The sequence below is a fragment of the Dermacentor andersoni genome, chromosome 3, assembly GCF_023375885.2.
Source record: "Dermacentor andersoni chromosome 3, qqDerAnde1_hic_scaffold, whole genome shotgun sequence".
NCBI lineage: Eukaryota > Metazoa > Arthropoda > Arachnida > Ixodida > Ixodidae > Dermacentor > Dermacentor andersoni.
In genome coordinates, this window is record NC_092816.1 from 148,016,039 (window position 1) to 148,035,551 (window position 19,513).

General features: G+C 48.3%; 1 protein-coding gene across 1 annotated transcript; it reads left to right on the forward strand.

Moving 5' to 3' along the window:
* The first annotated feature begins 7,214 nt into the window (after positions 1 to 7,214).
* Positions 7,215 to 8,262, forward strand: LOC126524270 (uncharacterized). The gene has a single exon (XM_050172597.2). The coding sequence runs from the start codon at positions 7,215 to 7,217 to the stop codon at positions 8,070 to 8,072; it is 858 nt and encodes a 285-aa protein (XP_050028554.1). The 3' UTR covers positions 8,073 to 8,262.
* The last annotated feature ends 11,251 nt before the right edge of the window (positions 8,263 to 19,513 follow it).

Genomic DNA, 19,513 nt, shown 5'->3' on the forward strand with positions numbered 1-19,513 from the left:
GTGATGGAAAAGTGATGAAATCGTGCGGTGCGGGACACACTGCGGTTCGGCGGGCTCCACAGCGCATGGAATTGCCGTTGCTCGATAGCCGAGTACCCCGAAACTTGATTCCCGACGTAGATAGATTCAAAATACCGCTCCTGAATTGTACCGTAGTTCTTGCTGTGGGTAAAACGCGGGGGTACTAGTAAGTTCGGACTTTCCGAGGAGTCAATAGGCGGGCTAGAGTTTGACAATGCCCTGAAGAAAACAAGTCCGCGTGTAGAAACTTTGACGAAAAGTCCTTCCATGTCTGTGATTTGTTCATAGCAGAATTCGAACAGTCCGTCAGATTGCGCAGAGATTCAGTTTGGTTCATAGAACAAAGTGTTTTAAAGGACTTGTACGACAACTATTTGCCCCATTTTTCAATCTGTAGACATCCGATGCAGACCTGCGGATCCAGGACACCAACGCCTGCTTCCCGGGTTCGTGTCACGATTCATCGGTGTGGTGTAAGAACCCTGTCCATGGCTACTTGAATGCGAAACTGCGCCTTGCAGAATATTTACTTGGTAAATGCTGCAAATTTATGCCACAATGAAGAAGGGGCACAATGAAGTGGCTGGCAAAACGAAACATGCTGAGACATCAGAACATTTACATACATGAAAATCTGACACATCTAGCCAAGAATCTTCGGTGGATTGCAAAGCGCCAAGCAACTGAAAACACTAGAAATATGTTTGGGTGTGAAACGGTCGTATATTTGTGAAGAAAATTACAGGTGCCCCTGTTATTCTTGTTGAGAACGAGGCGGATCTGCGCAATATAACATGATGACAGAGATTGTACATTCATTTTCTGAATGGATGAAGATACGCCGGGAATTCGTGTCAGCTGAACCTTGTATAAATTTTGATCTTATCCATGTGAATGTGAGAAGTCTTCACAAGAACTGGAACTTATTACGAATGTACTTGGAGAATGTTTTAACTTTTGTGGAGGTCAGAATAGTTACTGAGATCAATGCCAGTGAGTTTGATTGCTCTCTTTATAAGATACAGAACTATGAATCGTATGCCGTGTGCAGAGAGAGAGCAAACCTGGTGGAGGAGTGTTAGTATTTATGAAAAATTGCTGGTTTTGTGAATGCTTGAAAGTTGAATTTGATGAAGCGGAAGTTATAGCGCTTTATCTTTCTAACAATCAAGAGGAATTGTTAGTTTGTGCGATTTACAGACCTCCTAGCAAGAATATTGCAGTTTTTTAGAGGAGCTCGCTAGATTCCTGAAAAACTATGGAGTAAATAAACGCGTGATTCTCGCAGCAGACTTAAACATTGACATTTCGGGAAATAATAGGGTAGGTGTAAGTGAGTACTTAACGTTGTTGGCCAGTTATGGCTTGGAGAATAAATTCAGGGCTATACGCGAGAAGAATTTCTAGGAAGTAAATTTACACAGACATGCATTGACCATATCAGTACAACCGTAGCGCAACAGGAAACGTTCGGCTGTATTATTAACGAGAAAGTTGCTCATCATTATTTTGTTATGCTTACGTTCTTAGAAGATAGTAAAATGGTGGCACAGGAGAAATCTACAGAAAGACTTGTAATTAACAAAGAAAAAGTAGATAAACTAATTAAGTTGCATGACTGGAATTCCCTGTTGCAGTACAATCACCTATATGCTTACGAACTGCTCGTAGAGCAAACAAAATCAATTTACAATAACTCGAAAACTAAGGTGAGGGTGAAACGACGAAATCAGGGAAGTCCTTGGATAAACAAGGAAATTATTGAGCTATCCTACATCAAGAGTAAACTTTTAAGAAGGCGCAATGAGAACGCTCATGACTTTGTACTCAGAGAAGAATTCAGGCAACTGCGAAATAAGATTACAGCAGAAATACGACTGGCAAAAGAACAGTACCAGCTTAATCAATTCTGGGCATGCAGTAGGGAAGTAAAAAAAACAAACAAACGTGGAAATTAGTGCAAACCACCATAGGAAAACCATCCAAGAAAAGCATTGACGATACTTTAGAACAGACCTTTCCAGATAAAAACAAGGTAGAATTGGCCACTGAGTTCAATAAACACTTTGTAGAATCTGTTACTTTCTTGTGTAGACAGGGAAGGAAAATGGCGAACGCTACTGCAGTTGCTTCGAGCATTCATTCAGCTTACATGCCTACTGTCACTGAGCCGGAATTATGGGATGTGTGGAAAGCAACGACAAAAAATTTACTGTTTCCCATGTTCTTATTAATGTTTTAATTTCGTGTACGAAAGTGTGCACTGTGGATTTGCTATAATTTGTTCTGTTGGTTCTTGTTTGTTTGTTCTTATGCTTCACAAGCAGTTGCTGAGTATATGGTTGATTTTATTTTCTCTTCTTTTCAACTATGATTTACTCGTTGTTGTTTCGTGTGCTTAACCTGGCTGCCCAGCTCAGCACACAAGCGGCAACGCTTATGCAGGCTGGAACACGTTGTATGAATTGAAGTGAATAAAAATATATTATTATTATATCGCTAAAACTGTCACCCTGGCCTTTCGCAGGAGACTCCGGATATTCCTTGGAGCCATGGCTCTTAACACCAGTGCCCTGGCATCCAGCTGGAAGGACCCCCGAGGGCCACTAAAAGAAGGAGCACACCACCATGCGCAATGTTGTGGAGAGCTGCGTCAGGGTCCTCAACAGCAGGTTGCGCTTCTGGCAGCATTGCCGGACTCTGCTCTACAACCCCCGATCGAGCAGCCACATCACTGCTGCTTGCGCAACTCTCCACAACATTGTCTCGGTGGCACGTGAGCCTGCCCCGAAGAAGACGATGACGACAGTGAGGTGCCGTTAGCTGTCCAGCAGACTGCAGGTGTACCTGTGGGGCCCGGAAGGCAAATCATAAATAAAAACAACTTGCAAGGTGGGCTGCGTGGGAATCGAACCAGGGTCTCCGGAGTGTGAGGCGGAGACGCTACCGCTCAGCCATGAGTTCGATCGTTTAAAGTGGGACAAAAACGCCTCTAGTGAATGCGGTGGTGCCTTACAAACGTGCCGTAGAAAGTTACACTGCTGTGCATATCGGCAATTATGAACATGTAAATTACAGAAGTCGCAGTTCAACGCGTAGCGAAGTACGTTTCCGTTACATTTCTTCTGCGCTTTCCACACACGCAGAGCCATCTTGCGGCAAACACAGAAGGCCCTCTCCTCTCAATGTACGGCGCTGCCCCGACAGTTGGCGCGCCAGCGCGCATTGGGGCTGTGCGGGGACCAGTGCGAGGCGCGTCGCGGCCCGGACTCCTCTCCCCTGACCACGCTTCGCCATGCTCCCTAAAGGGTTGCAGAATCAAGCGTCCTTCCTTTCTTTAGCTCACTATCTATCTAACTCTCTGCCCGTGCCGATCACGACGTTTGGCTGGCGTAGATCGTTTCCCCCTACGAGACACCAAGTTCTTTGGTTCGTTCCGCTTGCTCAGGCGCACGTTTCGTTGCCGCGTGGAACGCTGCGTTGCTCGACGCTCACCGCGTGATTGGTGGGTGCAAAGTCCGATGCGGGGCGCCTCGTAAGTGATCGCTGCGCCGTAGCGCATTGTCTTACACCCCTTGGCGGGTCGACGGGAACGCTGTCGCGTTCCACTCGTGAAGGCGAAGCTTAAGCGTCCTCCAATATTTTCAAGCACCACGGGGCGTGCATGCTGACCACGTCTTGAAGATAGTTCGCCGCCTGCTGCGACCTCGTCGGTAGCAGCCAATGTAATGCTGCGACTGTTTGGTATGTTATTCTTTTTCGTTTTTGTCACAGGTGGGAAAAGAAAGCGAAACGAATGCTCTCGGTATGCCAAAGTTCACCAATATACTGTTGCTGTGTGCTCATTAGCCACTGTGAATTTATTGCTGACTTATCACGTCAACGTCAAGCAATACAATCCAAGGTTTCCTCCCGAGAGCATCAGGCTGCGACTACGGTTTGCTATGTTCTCCAGTCTGGTATAATATTTTTACACTGGAAACATAGCGCTCAAAGAACGATCCACAAAGACTAGACAGGACAAGCGCTGACAGGATAGCGCTTTGTCCTGTCTAGTCTTCGTGGATCGTCCTTTGCGCGCTATGCTTCCAGTGTAACTATGTTTTAACAACCAGCCCAAGCCTATACTCTTTTGAAGACAATATTTTTTGCACGGAAACATCTTGTACATTAGCTACCCATTCAATAAAACCGGGTTCATTTTTCAATGATTGATCGAATGGCTGCACAAGGTTGTGCACAATACCATCCTGACAAATTGCGCATATTATTTAAGCAAAAAAAAAAAAACTGTGCACAAGAAAGAAGCATAATACAAGCGCATATGCCATGTGCTTCTTTCTTGTACCTGTCTTTAGCGCACAGTAATAACTTGCTATCCTTCCTATGAAGTATCACACTTATGTACAAGCAGTGGTTTAACTGTGAATGGGACACGGTGTCCTAGTTCGTCACCGAGCCAAAGTGACCTCCCCGGAAACTAACGGGTAGAACGAAAAAGCTTGTTTGAATCGGGACTGCAACTAGGGCAAGTGGGAATACTGAATCATGCTTACAAAAAAATGCACGACATGAGTGCTCTCTCAGAAGTAAAATCGTATCGCAACTACCCGGTATCTGACCGAGTAGTTCCGACCAACATGACCTACATGCGCGCTGAACAACAACGCGACGAATCCTTATAGTCCATCATCGCCGGAGTGCAATCTGGCAGCACCAACGGCACGTGCCGCATGTTCGTGCTGCACGATGGCACCCTCTATCGCCGTAATATGAACCCTGACGGCCCTGAGTTGCTCCTTGTCCTTCCTCGTCATCTGCGATCCATCGCTCTCGAACAACTTCCCTATGCACCGACGGCAGGGCACCTTGAAGTTTTGCGTACATAGGACCGCGCACGACTCCGGTCCTTCTGGCCGGGTCTCAACCGCTCCGTGCGTCGCTATGTCGCAACTTGCGAATTGTGTCAGCGCCGGAAGAAACCTCCCCTGCCACGTCTCGGAAGGCTCATCTAATTCAACTTCCCTCTGAACCGTTCTCCCCGTAGGCCTTGAACTGCTTGGCCCTTTTCGGACAACGACTACAGGGAATAAGTCGCTACTAATTACGCGACACGTTACGTGATAACAAAGGCGTTGCCGACTAGTTGCGCAACCGAAGTTGCCGATTTTCTCCTTCATGACGTTATTCTCCACCATGGTGCACCTCGACAGTTACTTACAGAACGCGGCCGCTCATTCTTGTCTCGAGTTGTGGACGACCTCCTACGCTCTTTTGCCACTGAGCACAAGCTGTCCACCGCCTATCACCCACAAACGAATTGTCTCACGGAACGTCTCAACCGGACAATCACAGAGATGCTGTCGATGTGCGTCTCCAACGATCACCGCGACTGGGACGCCACGCTGGCCTACGTGATGTTCGCTTTATAACTCGTCCCGACATGGCACCGCAGGATATTCATCCTTTTATCGTTTTTATGGTCGCGACCCCAGATTGCCGTTTGACACCATCCTCCCTTCTGTGCGCCATGTTGCAACTGAGTACGCTCGTGAAGTCATCGATCGCGCTCACATGGTACGTTAAGTCGCCCGATCTCGTTTATTAGCCTCGCAGTATATAAAATAACAGCGTTGTTATATACAATAACCATCGCGATGTTAAGTTTGCGCCAGTTGCTTGGGTGCTCCTTTGGTCACCATGTCGTCGGGTTGGCCTCTCCCTGAAGCTTCTCTCTCGCTACACAGGGCCTTATGAAGTCCTACGTCAAGTTAACGACGTAAATTATGAGCTTTCACCGCTACAGTTTGATGCATCCTCAAGTCCGACGCCTGTTGACGTCGTGCACGTTTCGCGGCTGGTGCCATACTTCGCTCGCAATTCTTGGCCTACCATGCGCCGAGACTGCGCTTCACTACCCGGGGGTCCTGTTACGGTAGGATGAAAGAAGGCAGAGGAAGAAGAATATCGCGAGACGCTGGCTGTTGCGTGTTCTTGGTGGACAGCTATCTTATCTACTCTGACTCATCATGTAATATGGACACGTGTTCTTGTCTTCATTGGGCGACACGTTTCACCGCCTAACAAATGTTATCGCACAGCGCAGGACGCGCTTGCATATGTCGGAAGTTTCTGGAATGTTATCGATGGTTCCATCCACTGTCTGTGACCGAGCCTTGTGCAATCTGATTGCACGTGAGCGCGACGCGAATAATGTCGAACTTTGTGGAAGCTTGCGCGCGGGTCCCAGCGATTAGTCTGGAACATTCGACGATTGACGTATAAAAGCCGTCGCGCTTGACCTGTTGACCAAATTTCGACGACCGCCGATCGTGTTCGCCGCTACCATTGTTCTTTGAGTGTAGCATGCTTTTGAGGGCGCAAGTTCGCCCAATAAAACGCTAGTTTCTTCTATCTCAGTTTGGCTGCTTTCTTAACCGTCAACACCACGTGACATCTGGTGGAGGTGCTTGTGCGTTCATGTACTGAACGCCCCCGCAAAGCCACGATCCAAGCCCGAATCCCGAGGACAAAACCAACATCACCCAAGAACAGCGTGCTAGCCGCAGACTGCAAGGACTGCCCCCAGAGCATGGACTTCTACCGGAGACGACAAAGAACGACGTCGCCAAGACAACCCCAATGGCAGCCCAAGCGTCCCCCGTTATCCTGCAACAACCTCGGGACTCACCGACCTTCCATGGAGCAGCTACTGAAGACCCGGAATCCTGGCTGGAGACCTACAAACGAACCGCGACTTTTAACAACTGGGACTTCAACTACAAGCTGCGGCATGTATACTTTGCCTTAGAAGACGCCGCCAGAACGTGGTTTGAGAACCGGGAGTCGACCTTCACAACATGGGACCTTTTCCGTAGCGGCTTCCTGCGAACCTTTACGAGCATCGTGCGCAAGAAAAGGGCCAATGCCATGCTGGACGCGCGAGTGCAGCTACCTAACGAGAACGTTGCCATATTCACGGAAGAAATGAACCGTCTGTTCCGCCACGCCGACCCGGATATGCCGGAGGAGAAGAAAGTCCGCCTACTTATGCGGGGTGGGAAGAACTTTTCGGCGCAATGATACGAAGCCCACCGAAGACCGTAGAAGAGTGACTGTACCTTGTACCGGTGACTCTACCTCGTACCGGTGACTGTACCTTGGTGCAGTTCGCTAACCGCTTTGCTTTTGCCATGCAGGTTAGTCAAACATATGCACTTTTTTCTAAAAAATCAGGCAATTATCTTCTGGTACAGCTCCCCAGCCCACGGTGCTGCGTCGCGATTGCCACTGAGTGCATTTCTGTCATCCGTCTGCTATTAATCATATCTGGTGATGTCGAGACTAACCCTGGTCCTGCCAGCCTTGACATTGTACTGGCCGAATTGCAGAAACTAACCGCCGGCCAAACAACACTTGTGCAGGAGCTAAAGGGCCTGAAACTGCAGCTGACCACCACAGACAAAACAATCAGTGACCTGAATAAGCGCATGACCGACTTAGAGGCCCATTATCAGGCTCTCATGCCTCTACGCCAAGACATAGAAATACTGCAGACAACATCAACTGAAACAACTCGCCTAGTCACAGCATTAGAGGCCCGTTTCGACGACGCCGAAAACCGATCTCGCCGCAATAACTTGATCTTCCACGGAATTACTGACCCCACTACAAATGAAACATTTACTAAGTCTGAAGAATTAATAATCCAGATCTGCCGTGATCATTTACAAACCGACATCAACCCCACAGATATAGAACGGGCACATCGCTTAGGAAAACACACCAAAGATCGAAATCGTCCAATAATAGTAAAATTCGCACATTGGAAAACGAAAGACGCCCTTCTGTCAAAAGGCCGAATGCTGAAAGGAACTAATTATAGTGTAGGTGAAGATTTCTCTCGCCTGACTCAGAAAGCACGGAAGGCCCTTTTGCATTTCGCCAAATCTAAATCACTTGCATATTCTCTACGCTATAAAACTTTGTACATTGGTCCTAAACGATATGTTTTTGATGAATCATCTAACTCTGTAAAAGAAATTGTGTAGCAATCATCCCGTCCTCTACAAAAAAAGAATCAACCAGAACTTGCACCTAGAAAAGATCTTTCGTTTTCCGCAGTCTTTACTAACGCACGTAGTTATCTTCCAAAGCGCGAGCTTATATCTAACATCATATCATCAACAGGCAGCAACTTGCTCATTCTAACAGAAACCTGGCTACACAATGACATCACTGATACCGAAGTTTTGGCCGAGCTACCCGACTTCCATGTTTATCGAACTGACCGCGTAGGCACAAGGGGCGGTGGCGTTCTTGCAGCAGTTCACCGGCAACTTTTGTGTTCAGTTATTAACATCGCATCAAAACTCGAAATACTATGGCTACTATATCGCACATCACCACTTACAGTGCTGCTGGGGGTTTGCTACCGGCCTCCACATGCCACTCCTGAATTCTGTGGGGAGCTCAATAACAATTTAATACAACTAACGACCATCTACCCTAATGCCTCCATCTTACTTTTCGGGGACTTTAATTTCCCAAACATAGACTGGAGCAACTTAACATATTCTTCAATAGTAGGTCCCCCAGAGACAAGGAATTTCATTGACATTTGTCTGAACTTTAATCTAACACAATTAGTTTCAGAGCCAACGCGTGTCGCACCAGAATCCGCAACCATTCTGGACCTCATCCTGACTAATAATCCCAGTACCCTCTCATCAATTACACACCTTCGAGGAATTAGTGACCATAAAGTCATTCATGCTACTTTCTCTTTTCCTGTAACACCAAATAAGACACATAAGAAAACTATAAGGCTTTACGAAAAGGGTGACTATGACGCAATTAACCGCGAACTTGAGACCTTCTTCCCCACGTTTGAAGCCGCGTATCGCAATCGGTCAATATTCCATAACTGGTCGATGTTTAAGGATAAGTTAACAGATTTGGCTAACAAATATATTCCTAAAGTTCACATTCGCCCCAATAATCAAAAACCTTGGTTTACTAACGCCCTAAAAAAACTACAAAATAAAAAGAAACGTCTTTACCGAGTGGCTACAAATAACGGGAACTCGCATCGATGGGAAATCTACTACAAAGCTGAAAACGAATATCTGATTGCAATCCGCAGCGCAAAGCGTTCCTTTTATGGCACTACACTCCCAAATTTGCTGCGCACTAGCCCAAGACAATTTTGGCAAGTAATAAATCCTCATCCTGTTCACACTATTACGCTCACCAATGACTCACACGAGACAATTACCGATACTGAATGCGCTGACACTTTTAATTCCGCATTTGCAACAGTATTTACGAAAGAAATCGAAACAAACATTTCTTTACCTTTGTACAACATTGAAGGTCACATGCCATGAATCACATTTTCCGCTGACGGAATTTCATCCATAATCCAGAAGACTAAGCTATCATCGTCATTTGGCAGTGATGAAATTAACTCTAAACTTCTAAGAAACACAAGACACATGGCTGCATCATACTTGTCCTTACTGTTCTCACAGTCACTCTCTTCAGGAAACATGCCGGGTGATTGGAAAGTGGGAAGGGTCATTCCAGTCTACAAAACCGGTAACAGGAATTCTCCATTAAATTATCGACCCATCTCGCTAACAAGCGTGCCGTGCAAAATCATGGAACATGTCATCTACACTCAAATCATTGCCTTCTTGGACAGTAATAACTTTTTTCACCCTTCACAACATGGTTTTCGCAAAGGGTTTTCTTGCGAAACTCAATTAGCTATTTTCGTTCATGACTTGCATACTAACCTTGACATCAATGTACAAACTGACGCAATCTTTTTAGATTTTGCAAAGGCATTTGATAAAGTATCCCACCAACGTTTGCTACTAAAACTTCAACTGTTGAACTTGGACCCTAACGTTCTAATCTGGATAAATGAATTTTTGTCTAATCGCACACAAATAGTTTTTATCAACGGTAACCTATCAAGTCCCCTCCCAGTAACCTCTGGCGTGCCCCAAGGATCTGTTCTTGGTCCCCTGTTATTTTTAATATATATTAATGATTTACCTCAGTGTGTCTCCTGTAATATACGCATGTTTGCAGACGACTGCGTCATCTACCGCTCTATCAATAACTCATCTGACCATACTGCACTCCAAAATGATCTTAACAGTGTTTTAGAATGGTGCAGCAATTCGCTGATGACCCTTAACGCCAAGAAATGTAAATTCGTGTCTTTCTCCCGCCGTCGCAACCCTTCCTTCTTCCCATATGAAATTAATACCACACCATTAGAATCAGTACAATCCTATAAATATCTAGGTGTAACCCTGTCTCACGATTTGTCTTGGCGCGCACATGTCACTAGCATTATCTCTGCAGCTAACAAAACCTTAGGTTTTCTAAAACGGAACCTACGGCTGGTCCCATCAGATTTAAAATTACTAGCATATAAGTCACTTGTCAGGCCGAAACTGGAATACGCGTCAGCTATCTGGAACCCGCATCAAGCATATCTCACCGACGCATTAGAATCAGTTCAAAATCGTGCTGTTAGATTCATTCATACCTCATATTCATATGACGTCAGCGTTTCATCACTGAAATCAGAATCCGGCTTGTCAATACTTTCATGTCGACGTCGCATTTCCAGTCTTTCCCTGTACCACAAGTTCTTTTCCTCCCTTAATCAAGAGCCTTACATCACAGCAGCAGCACGCATATCTCATCGCACCAGCCATCCACTTCAAGTGGCACGCCCACGTGCACGTACAACCACCTTCCCAGCCTCCTTTTTCTTCCGTACCGCCACAGACTGGAATGGCCTTCCCGCCAACATCGCTAATACGACTTGTCCATCTTCGTTCACCGAACTTGTAACCGACCATTTTTTTAAATAATTATTTCTGACGATGTTTTGCTTACTTATAAAAACCCACCCCTTATGTAATGCCCCTACGGGGGACCTTTAAGGTAATAAACTGAACTGAACTGAACTGAAGAGTTCCTTCGCGAGGCCACCAACATCGAGAAGACACTCGAAATGCGGAACCGGCAATTAACCGCCGCACGACCTCTACGGATTACGCACGAATTCAATCACTGGCCAACGACGATCTGCGCGAGACTATTAGAGCGGTCGTACGGGAAGAGCTGCAGAGGTTATACCCCAGGTCGCAGCCTCAAGTAGCCTCAATCGCCGAAATCGTCAAAGATAAGCTTGAGCGATCGCTTGGAGTTCCTGAGATGCAACCTGAGTCACCGCAGCCCCAGCCGGAAGCGATGACCTACGCCGCCGTCGCCCGCTGTCAAGGTTCCCCTCCACGACCACGCCAGGGCCCTATAACGCCGCAATTCCGTCGTCCACCGCCGCCACCGCTAGCCCGGCCGCCCGTCGCCCAGCGCCGCTACTCCATGAAGACGGACATTTGGCGCGCTCCCGACCACCGCCCGTTCTGTTGCCACTGCGGAAAAGCGGGTCACGTCTATCGCCGATGCCCATACCGAGAGATGGGACTGCGAGGGTCCGCCGTGAGCACGCTGCAACCACAGCTTGGTGAATGACCTCGCGATATCGCTGACTACCTCGCCACCACTCAGTGGAGCCCTCGACGACCGTCGCATTCGCCGTCACCAGGCCGCTACCTGTCGCCGCAGCGCCAACCCTACACTGGCCCAGCCCGGGGCCGGTCTGCGAGACCATATACGCAAAAATAAAAGCAGCAATCGATGGAGGTGCGGTTGCTGTTCGTCGAAATGACGAAGATCTTCCGCCGCCGACGAAGACGCCACAGAAAATACCTCGACGACATGACGACACGCCGCAGTCGCGACGAAGTCTGGAAGCAAAGAATACGCCGACGAAAGACGACCTGACGACGCCACATATCAGCCACAAGCCAACGCGACGCAGCCGTGATCCGAGGCCAAGACCTAACTGTAACGCAAGACAAAGAACCACCGACCTCGACGTGCTTCTCGACGGCCACACAGTCACCGCCTTAGTAGACACAGGAGCCGATTACTCCGTCATCAGTGGAGCCATAGCCGCCCAGTAGAAGTAAGTCAAGACTGCATGGGAAGGCCCTCAAATTCGGACCGCTGGAGGACACCTCAGCACGCCGACTGGAATCTGCACGGCAAGAATTACCGTTGATGACCGGACTTACCCTGCCATCTTCGTTATCCTCCAACAGCGTTCACGAGACGTCATTCTCGGCATGGACTTCCTGAACCAACAAGGCGCAATCATTGACCTGAAGTCGAAGTCGATAACGGTGTCGGAAGATCGAGCGATACCGCCGGAGAGCTCTCGTAGTCACCATGCGTTAGGCGTACTCGAAAATCAAGTCAGCATCCCGCCTCGCTCCAGCATTGTCATTTCCGTCGGCACGAAAACACCTGCCGACGTAGAAGGCGTCATCGAGGGTGACCAACGCCTACTGCTAGACCGTGAAATTTGCGTCACAAGAGGGATCGCTCGACTGCATGGAGGGAAAACTGAAGTGTTGCTGACAAACTTCAGCGAAGAGTTCAAACACATCAATAAGGGCACGACGATCGCGTACATCGATGAAATTCTGGAAACCGCTAATGCGTTTGTCCTCTCGGATTCCGCCGCATCTACCCCTACGACCGTGGTTCCCGAACCAGACTGCGACATTAATCCAAGTCTCTGCATGATTAAGCAGCAACAGCTCAGAAGTCTGCTCCGACGCTACAAAGGCTGCTTTTCGACGTCATCGAGGATTCGACAAGCACCAGTCGCCAAGCATCGCATAATCACCGAGGAGTGCTCTCGACCACTCCGCCAGAGCCCTTACCGAGTTTCGCTGCGAGAGCGTGAAGCTGTAAGAGAACAAGTCGACGAAATGCTGCGCGACGACATCATTCAGCCGTCGAAAAGCCCGTGGGCATCCTCTGTTGTCTTGGTGAAAAAAAAGCACGGAACCTTACGTTCTTGCTCCGATTATCGTCGACTGAACAATAACACAAAGAAGGATATATACCCCCTACCACGAATAGACGACGCATTAGATCGGCTCTGCAACGCAAAATACTTCTCGTCGATGGATCTCACGTCTGGCTACTGGCAAATAGAAGTCGACAAGAGAGATCGCGAAAAGACCGCCTTCATCACCCAGACAGCCTCTACGAGTTCAAGGTTATGCCATTTGGACTGTGATCGGCGCCTGCAACGTTCCAACGCGTGATGGACACGGTTTTAGCAGGATTGAAGTGGCAGACCTGTCTCGTTTACTTGGATGACGTCGTTGTCTTCGCCGGAAATTTCGACGATCACCTTAGGCGGCTTGCAACAGTACTAGAGGCCATCAAGTCATCAGGGCTTACTCTGAAGCCAGAAAAGTGCCGATTCTCTTACGATGAGCTTCTGTTCCTAGGTCACGTCATCAGCAAGTCTGGAGTCCGCCCCGACCCGCAGAAGAGAGCTGCCATTGCAAAGTTCCCGCAGCCCATCGACAAGAGGGCAGTGCGTAGATTTCTTGGCATGTGTGCCTACTACACTCGATTTGTCAAGGACTTTTCACGCATCGCTGAGCCGTTGACAAAGCTAGCTAAATGTGACGTCGAGTTCAAGTGGGAAAGGCCGCAGGCCGACGCATTTCAAGAACTCAAACGACGCATGCAGTCGCCGCCCGTACTTGCGCAATTCGACGAGCACGCCGATACCGAAATACACACTCACCCCAGTAGCCTAGGCCTCGGTGCCGTCCTAGTACAGAGAAAAGATGGACATGAACATGTGATACCTTACGCTAGCCGGTCGTTGTCAAAAGCGGAAAGCAATTATTCTACAACCGAAAAGGAATGCCTCGCCATCGTTTGGGCTACAGCGAAATTTCGCCCTTACCTCTATGGCAGGCCATTCAAAGTGGTCAGCGACCATCACGCGTTGTGTTGGCTAGCTAACATAAAGGACCCTTCAGGACGACTGGCACGGTGGAGCCTCAGACTAGGAGGAGGAGGAGGAGGAGGAAAAAACTTTATTCTGGTCCTGTACAAGGTGTTGCCACCTGCCTGGCTAGTCCCATGTCGGGACCGGGAGGTCAAGCCTCCTAGCCCTATCACGGGCGCACTGGACAGCCAGGACTTGAGGGATATGATCTGAAGATCTGATCATTCCTAAAAACCGATTCTGGGAAATGCCAGGGCCGAGCGACCCACACTCCCAGAGCAGATGTTCAAGCGTGCATATCTCCTTTTCGCATGCTTTGCATAAAATATTCATGTCTGTAATGTCATACCATTCCTTTATTTGTGCAGGTGAATAATAAGACTGTGTTTGTAATTGCCTAAGTGTAACTCATTGTGCTCTGTTTAGCCTATAGTGAGGGGGTGGAAACTCAGACTACAAGAATACGACATCACTGTAACATACAAGGCCGGACGAAAACACTCAGATGCCGATCGCCTATCACGCGCCCCCATTGACCCGCCGCCGCAAGATGACGAGGAAGACGATGCCTTCCTTGGCATAATAAGCGCGGAAGACTTCGCCGAACAGCAACGAGGAGACCTGGAGTTAAAAGCCCTAGTCGAGTATTTGGAAGGGCACACCGACGCTGTCCCTAGGGCATTAGGGCGTGGATTATCTTCGTTCACGTTTCAAAACAACCTACTCGTGAAGAAGAACTTCTCACCAGTCCGCGCCAACTACCTTCTTGTTTCGTCGGCGCTGCGTCCAGAAGCACTGCACGCCCTACATGACGATCCGACCGCTGGGCACCTCGGTTTCTCCCGGACGCTATCGAAGATACAAGAAAGGTATTACTGGCCGCACCTAACCGCCGATGTCGCCCGTTACGTCAAGACATGCCGAGACTGTCAGCGACGCAGGACACCACCGACAAGGCCAGCGGGATTACTACAGCCGATCAAGCCTCCTTGCCGACTTTTTCAACAGATCGGGATGGACTTGTTAGGACCGTTTCCGACATCAACATCCGGAAATAAGTGGATCGTCGTGGCGACGGACTATCTCACCCGCTTCGCTGAAACTAAAGCTCTACCGAAAGGCAGCGCAGCCGAAGTGGCGAAATTTTTCGTCGAGAACATCCTGCTGCGACATGGTGCTCCAGAAGTCCTCATCACCGACAGAGGAACGGTTTTACAGCACAGCTCACGCAAGCCATTTTGCAATACAGCCAGACGAGTCACAGGAGGACAACTGCCTACCATCCGCAGACGAATGGTCTCACGGAGCGCCTGAACAAGACCCTCGCCGACATGCTAGCAATGTACGTCGACGTCGAGCACAAGACGTGGGATGCGGTCCTGCCGTGCGTAACATTCGCTTAGAACACGGGGGTGCAAGAAACAACACACATCACGCCATTTAAGCTGGTTTACGGCAGGAACCCGACGACGACGCTCGACGCCATGCTGCCGCACGTCACTGACGAGGAAAATCTTGACGTCGCTACCTTTCTTTAGCGCGCCGAAGAAGCCCGACAGCTCGCCCGCCTGTGAATCAAGAACCAGCAGAGGACCGACAGCCGACACTACAACCTCCGACGACGCTTTGTAGAGTACCAGCCCGGTGACCGTGTTTGGGTTTGGACCCCTATACGCCGACGAGGACTGAGCGAGAAGCTTTTGCGTCGCTATTTCGGACCGTACAAGATTATCCGACGTATTGGCGCACTGGACTATGAGGTCGTGCCAGACGGCATTTCGCATTCACAGCGGCGCACAATCTGAAGTGGTCCACGTGGTGCGTCTTAAACCCTTTTACGGACGCTAACTTCCTTATTTTGTAGTTTTCGTTGCTACGAGTACTTTTCTTTATTACTTTCGCTTGTTTGCAGCATCGGGTCCATTCTTTTTTTTAAGAGGGGGGTATTGACATGTGTACTTGTCTTCATCGGGCGTCACGTTTCACCGCCTAACAAATGTTATCGCACAGCGCAGGACGCGCTTGCATATGTCGGAAGTTTCTGGAATGTTATCGATGGTTCCATCCACTGTCTGACCGAACCTTGTGTAATTTGATTGCATGTGTGTGCGACGCGAATAATGTAGAACTTTGTGGAAAGCGCGCGGGCCCCAGCGATTAGTCTGGTACATTCTACGATTGATGTATAAAAGCCGACGCGCTTGACCCGTTGATCAGATTTTGACGACCGCCGATCGTGTTCACCGCTACCGTTATTCTTTGAATGTAGCCTGTGTTTGAGGGCACAAGTTCGCCCAATAAAAGGCTAGTTTCGTCTATCTCAGTTTGGCTGCTTTCTTCACCATCACTACCTCGTGACAATATACTGTAAATACAGCCTTTACATGCTCCCAACATCCCCGTAACATATACATGAGTAAAATGAAGTTCCCCTTACTGTAAGGTAAAAAAAAAAGAAAAGAGCGTAATTTTCTAATATACGTATGAAGATATTGAGAGGCGCCTGCTTCTCTGGATTGACATACATACATAGCTCAAGAAACTTGCAGCAGTACACAAAAACGAGCTCTCACAAGTAATTTAGAAGTCGCGACACAAAAACTAACGCACAGTCCAAGATCTCAAATGCCCTCATGTGGAATGGGGTGTTAAAACGAAGAACATAAACACCATGACATACGCTAAACACCATAAGATAAAAAACAATAAACATTCACGTTCGCATTTTCGTTGTTACAAAAACCGTAAAACGGCTACGCACTCGTCGGAATATTGTACGTAGGGCTCATAAGAACACATATATGTACCTGTTAATGATATTTCACGTTCCTTGTTTTACTAATACAAAAGTATCTGAAAGAAAGAAAAAGCGATATTTTCCGAAAATATACAAAAATATCCTCTTTTGTTGCAGGTTCGAACATATGCACAACCTTTGTTGCAGGTTTAAAACTATACACAACCCCCTACGCTGGAGAAGAAAAAATACACTGCAATGTCATTTGTTGCAGGTTTACAGCTATACACAACAACCTTCGCTGCAGATTTAAAAAAGGCTACACTGCAACGACCTTTGCAACAGGTTTAAAATTATACACAGCAACCTTCGCTACTGATAAAAAAATACAGTGCAACGAGCTTTGCTGCAGATTAAAAAAAACAGTGCAACAGTCTTTGCTGCAGATTAAAAAGAAGATTGCAAACAATGGCCCGCGACAGCACACGCACGCTGCGGAGCTCGTGCAACGCCTGGCCCTGTTGCTGCAGGACGGCTTCCAGGGCTGAAGCCTGCTCGTCGGCAGCCTCCCTGTGAAGCCAGGCTTCGGTGGCCAGCTTTTCTAGGGCCATGGCTTGGTGGGTGGCCGAATCCAGGAGCTCTGCAATCAGCTGCAAAGCAAGATATACGTCACCAATGTCACCTCAGAATTCTTCGCTACCGACAATTTGCTAGGAGCTTCTGTTTATGATGAGACTGAGCGTGCGCAACACTTTCCTTTCCGCTGAAAATCCACTGGCCCAGCGGAATCCGTGAATGCACAACCAATCCCCGTTGTTTGGCGAGACCATAGCGGTGCCTGAATTCATTTCTGTCACCTGCTCAAACGCATCTAACACCTCCAAGCACTTCTGCGCGAGAAGAAACCAAACATCCCTTTTCAGGGCTACTCACTAGTCTGCCTCCGTTGGCGGTTGTGCAGTTATCAGCTATTCTCTGTTCTGTGGATATGCTGCTTCAGCGTGCAAAACATACCACAACCAATGATCGGAGAAGGCATCGAGGTGCGAGGTTATCAGTGCAGGAATGTGCATTTGTGCTGGGTGACTACGCTGAGAATTTTATTCCTTACATACTTCGTTTTTTTTTTAGAGATGGGCGAATAGCAATTTTTCGGTACGAATTGATTTTGAAGAAAATACCGAATAGAAAGGCCCTCCATCGTATATTCAAATATAGCAAATATTGGCCCATAAATTGCCATAATTTCCGTTCGCCCCTATTCGCATTACATTTTTGTTTAATTTCAAGGCAGAATAGCTCTTTACAGCTATTGAAAAAATGTTCTCGGCTACAGCCATTTGTCATTTATCTGTTTTGAAGACATATCCGGATTGTATGAAAATAGTATCCATGAGACGTATTGGTTGGATGATGCTGCTCACTACTCCGGGCGTGCGACTCCACTAGGCGTGACAGTACCTCATAGGCACCCGCTGGAGGCACACTGCGCCGCCTTTGGCTTTGCGGTGCTGAAAACATACAAGCTACGTTTTTGTCTCACAGCACAAGCCTACGTAACACATGTTTGAAAGGAGTGACATGGTAACAAGCATAACATGCCAATGCGTGATTCCATTAATCTCTTGAAATTGGTACAGCTAAAAGAACAAGGTGACTCCAACTTACGAGCCGGGGCACTCGGACACTCCTGGGCCGCATCCTGCTCGGCCACGCCATCAGGACCGCGTGCAGCGCTCTGAAAAGCGTATTCTAGTAATGCACTGCTTAATGTCCTCTGAGTGCAATAAAATAAAAACGAAATGCGAAGTGGAAGAATTCACCAAGAAGCCACTGGTGCCGGGAGTCTCGCCAACCGGAACTGTTGGCTGGGTGGGTAATGGCTGGACAGGCTGAGGACGCCGCAAGTCTCCAGCGAGAGCTCACGTCTGCTGGCTCTCATCTGGGAGGATCAACTGTAAACATGTGTTAAGAATATGTCACAAAACTTCCCCTGCACGCGTAACAATGAGTGTACGAAAAGCTACTAATCATAATTGATTGGGATTAACGTAGCGAATCTTCACGTAATGGAGGCAGTGGTGCAGCCAGAGTTTCTTCTTCTCGCGCGAGGGAGGGTGGGGGGTGTCTGAACAGGCAGCATGCTATGCACACGGGACGTTCAGGGAAGGATGGAGGTGTATGGTGTGCCAGCCGCTGGCTACGCCCCTCAGTGAATGCTCTCAAATGGTTTCGAGCACGTAGGTTCCTGTGATGTGCTTCGAAATCTAAGTTCACGGGCGTTCTTTCACCGCCGTTCTAAGCAGCAGAATGCCTTAGCATCTCAATCACCGCGTGGGCCGGGTGACCTACTCCTAAACGCTTGTAGGCAAATGAACCCACTTTTTACCGTGTTTATGCGACACGCAAGCGGATATTTTTCGCGTCTACAAAAAATGAGACGCCTGACGTGAGCTACACACCGTGACTCGACAAACAACACATTGTAAAACGCTTTTTGTAGCCGTAGGCCCCGCCGCATTATACATCGGTTCTGGAATTTCACGCGGCCACAAAGTGCTAGTTCACAACACTTAGCCAATTATATTATTTTGAGCGAGTGCTTACCGCTTCCTAACGCCAGAGCACAGCGACTCGTCCACCATTCACCCGGGCGGTCCCGGTCAGCTTCAGGATGCGGTCGTAGGACCCGGACGGCTGGCCGCCTCCGGTGCCCCTGCATATAACAAAGGAAGCGTGTAGATGACCTGTCGAAACAACTCCGCGCACGCTCACCTCTGCTGCTACCTCACAAGGGCCAGCGCCTGGTCCGCGTCTTCCGCCAAAAGGCCTACCACTAT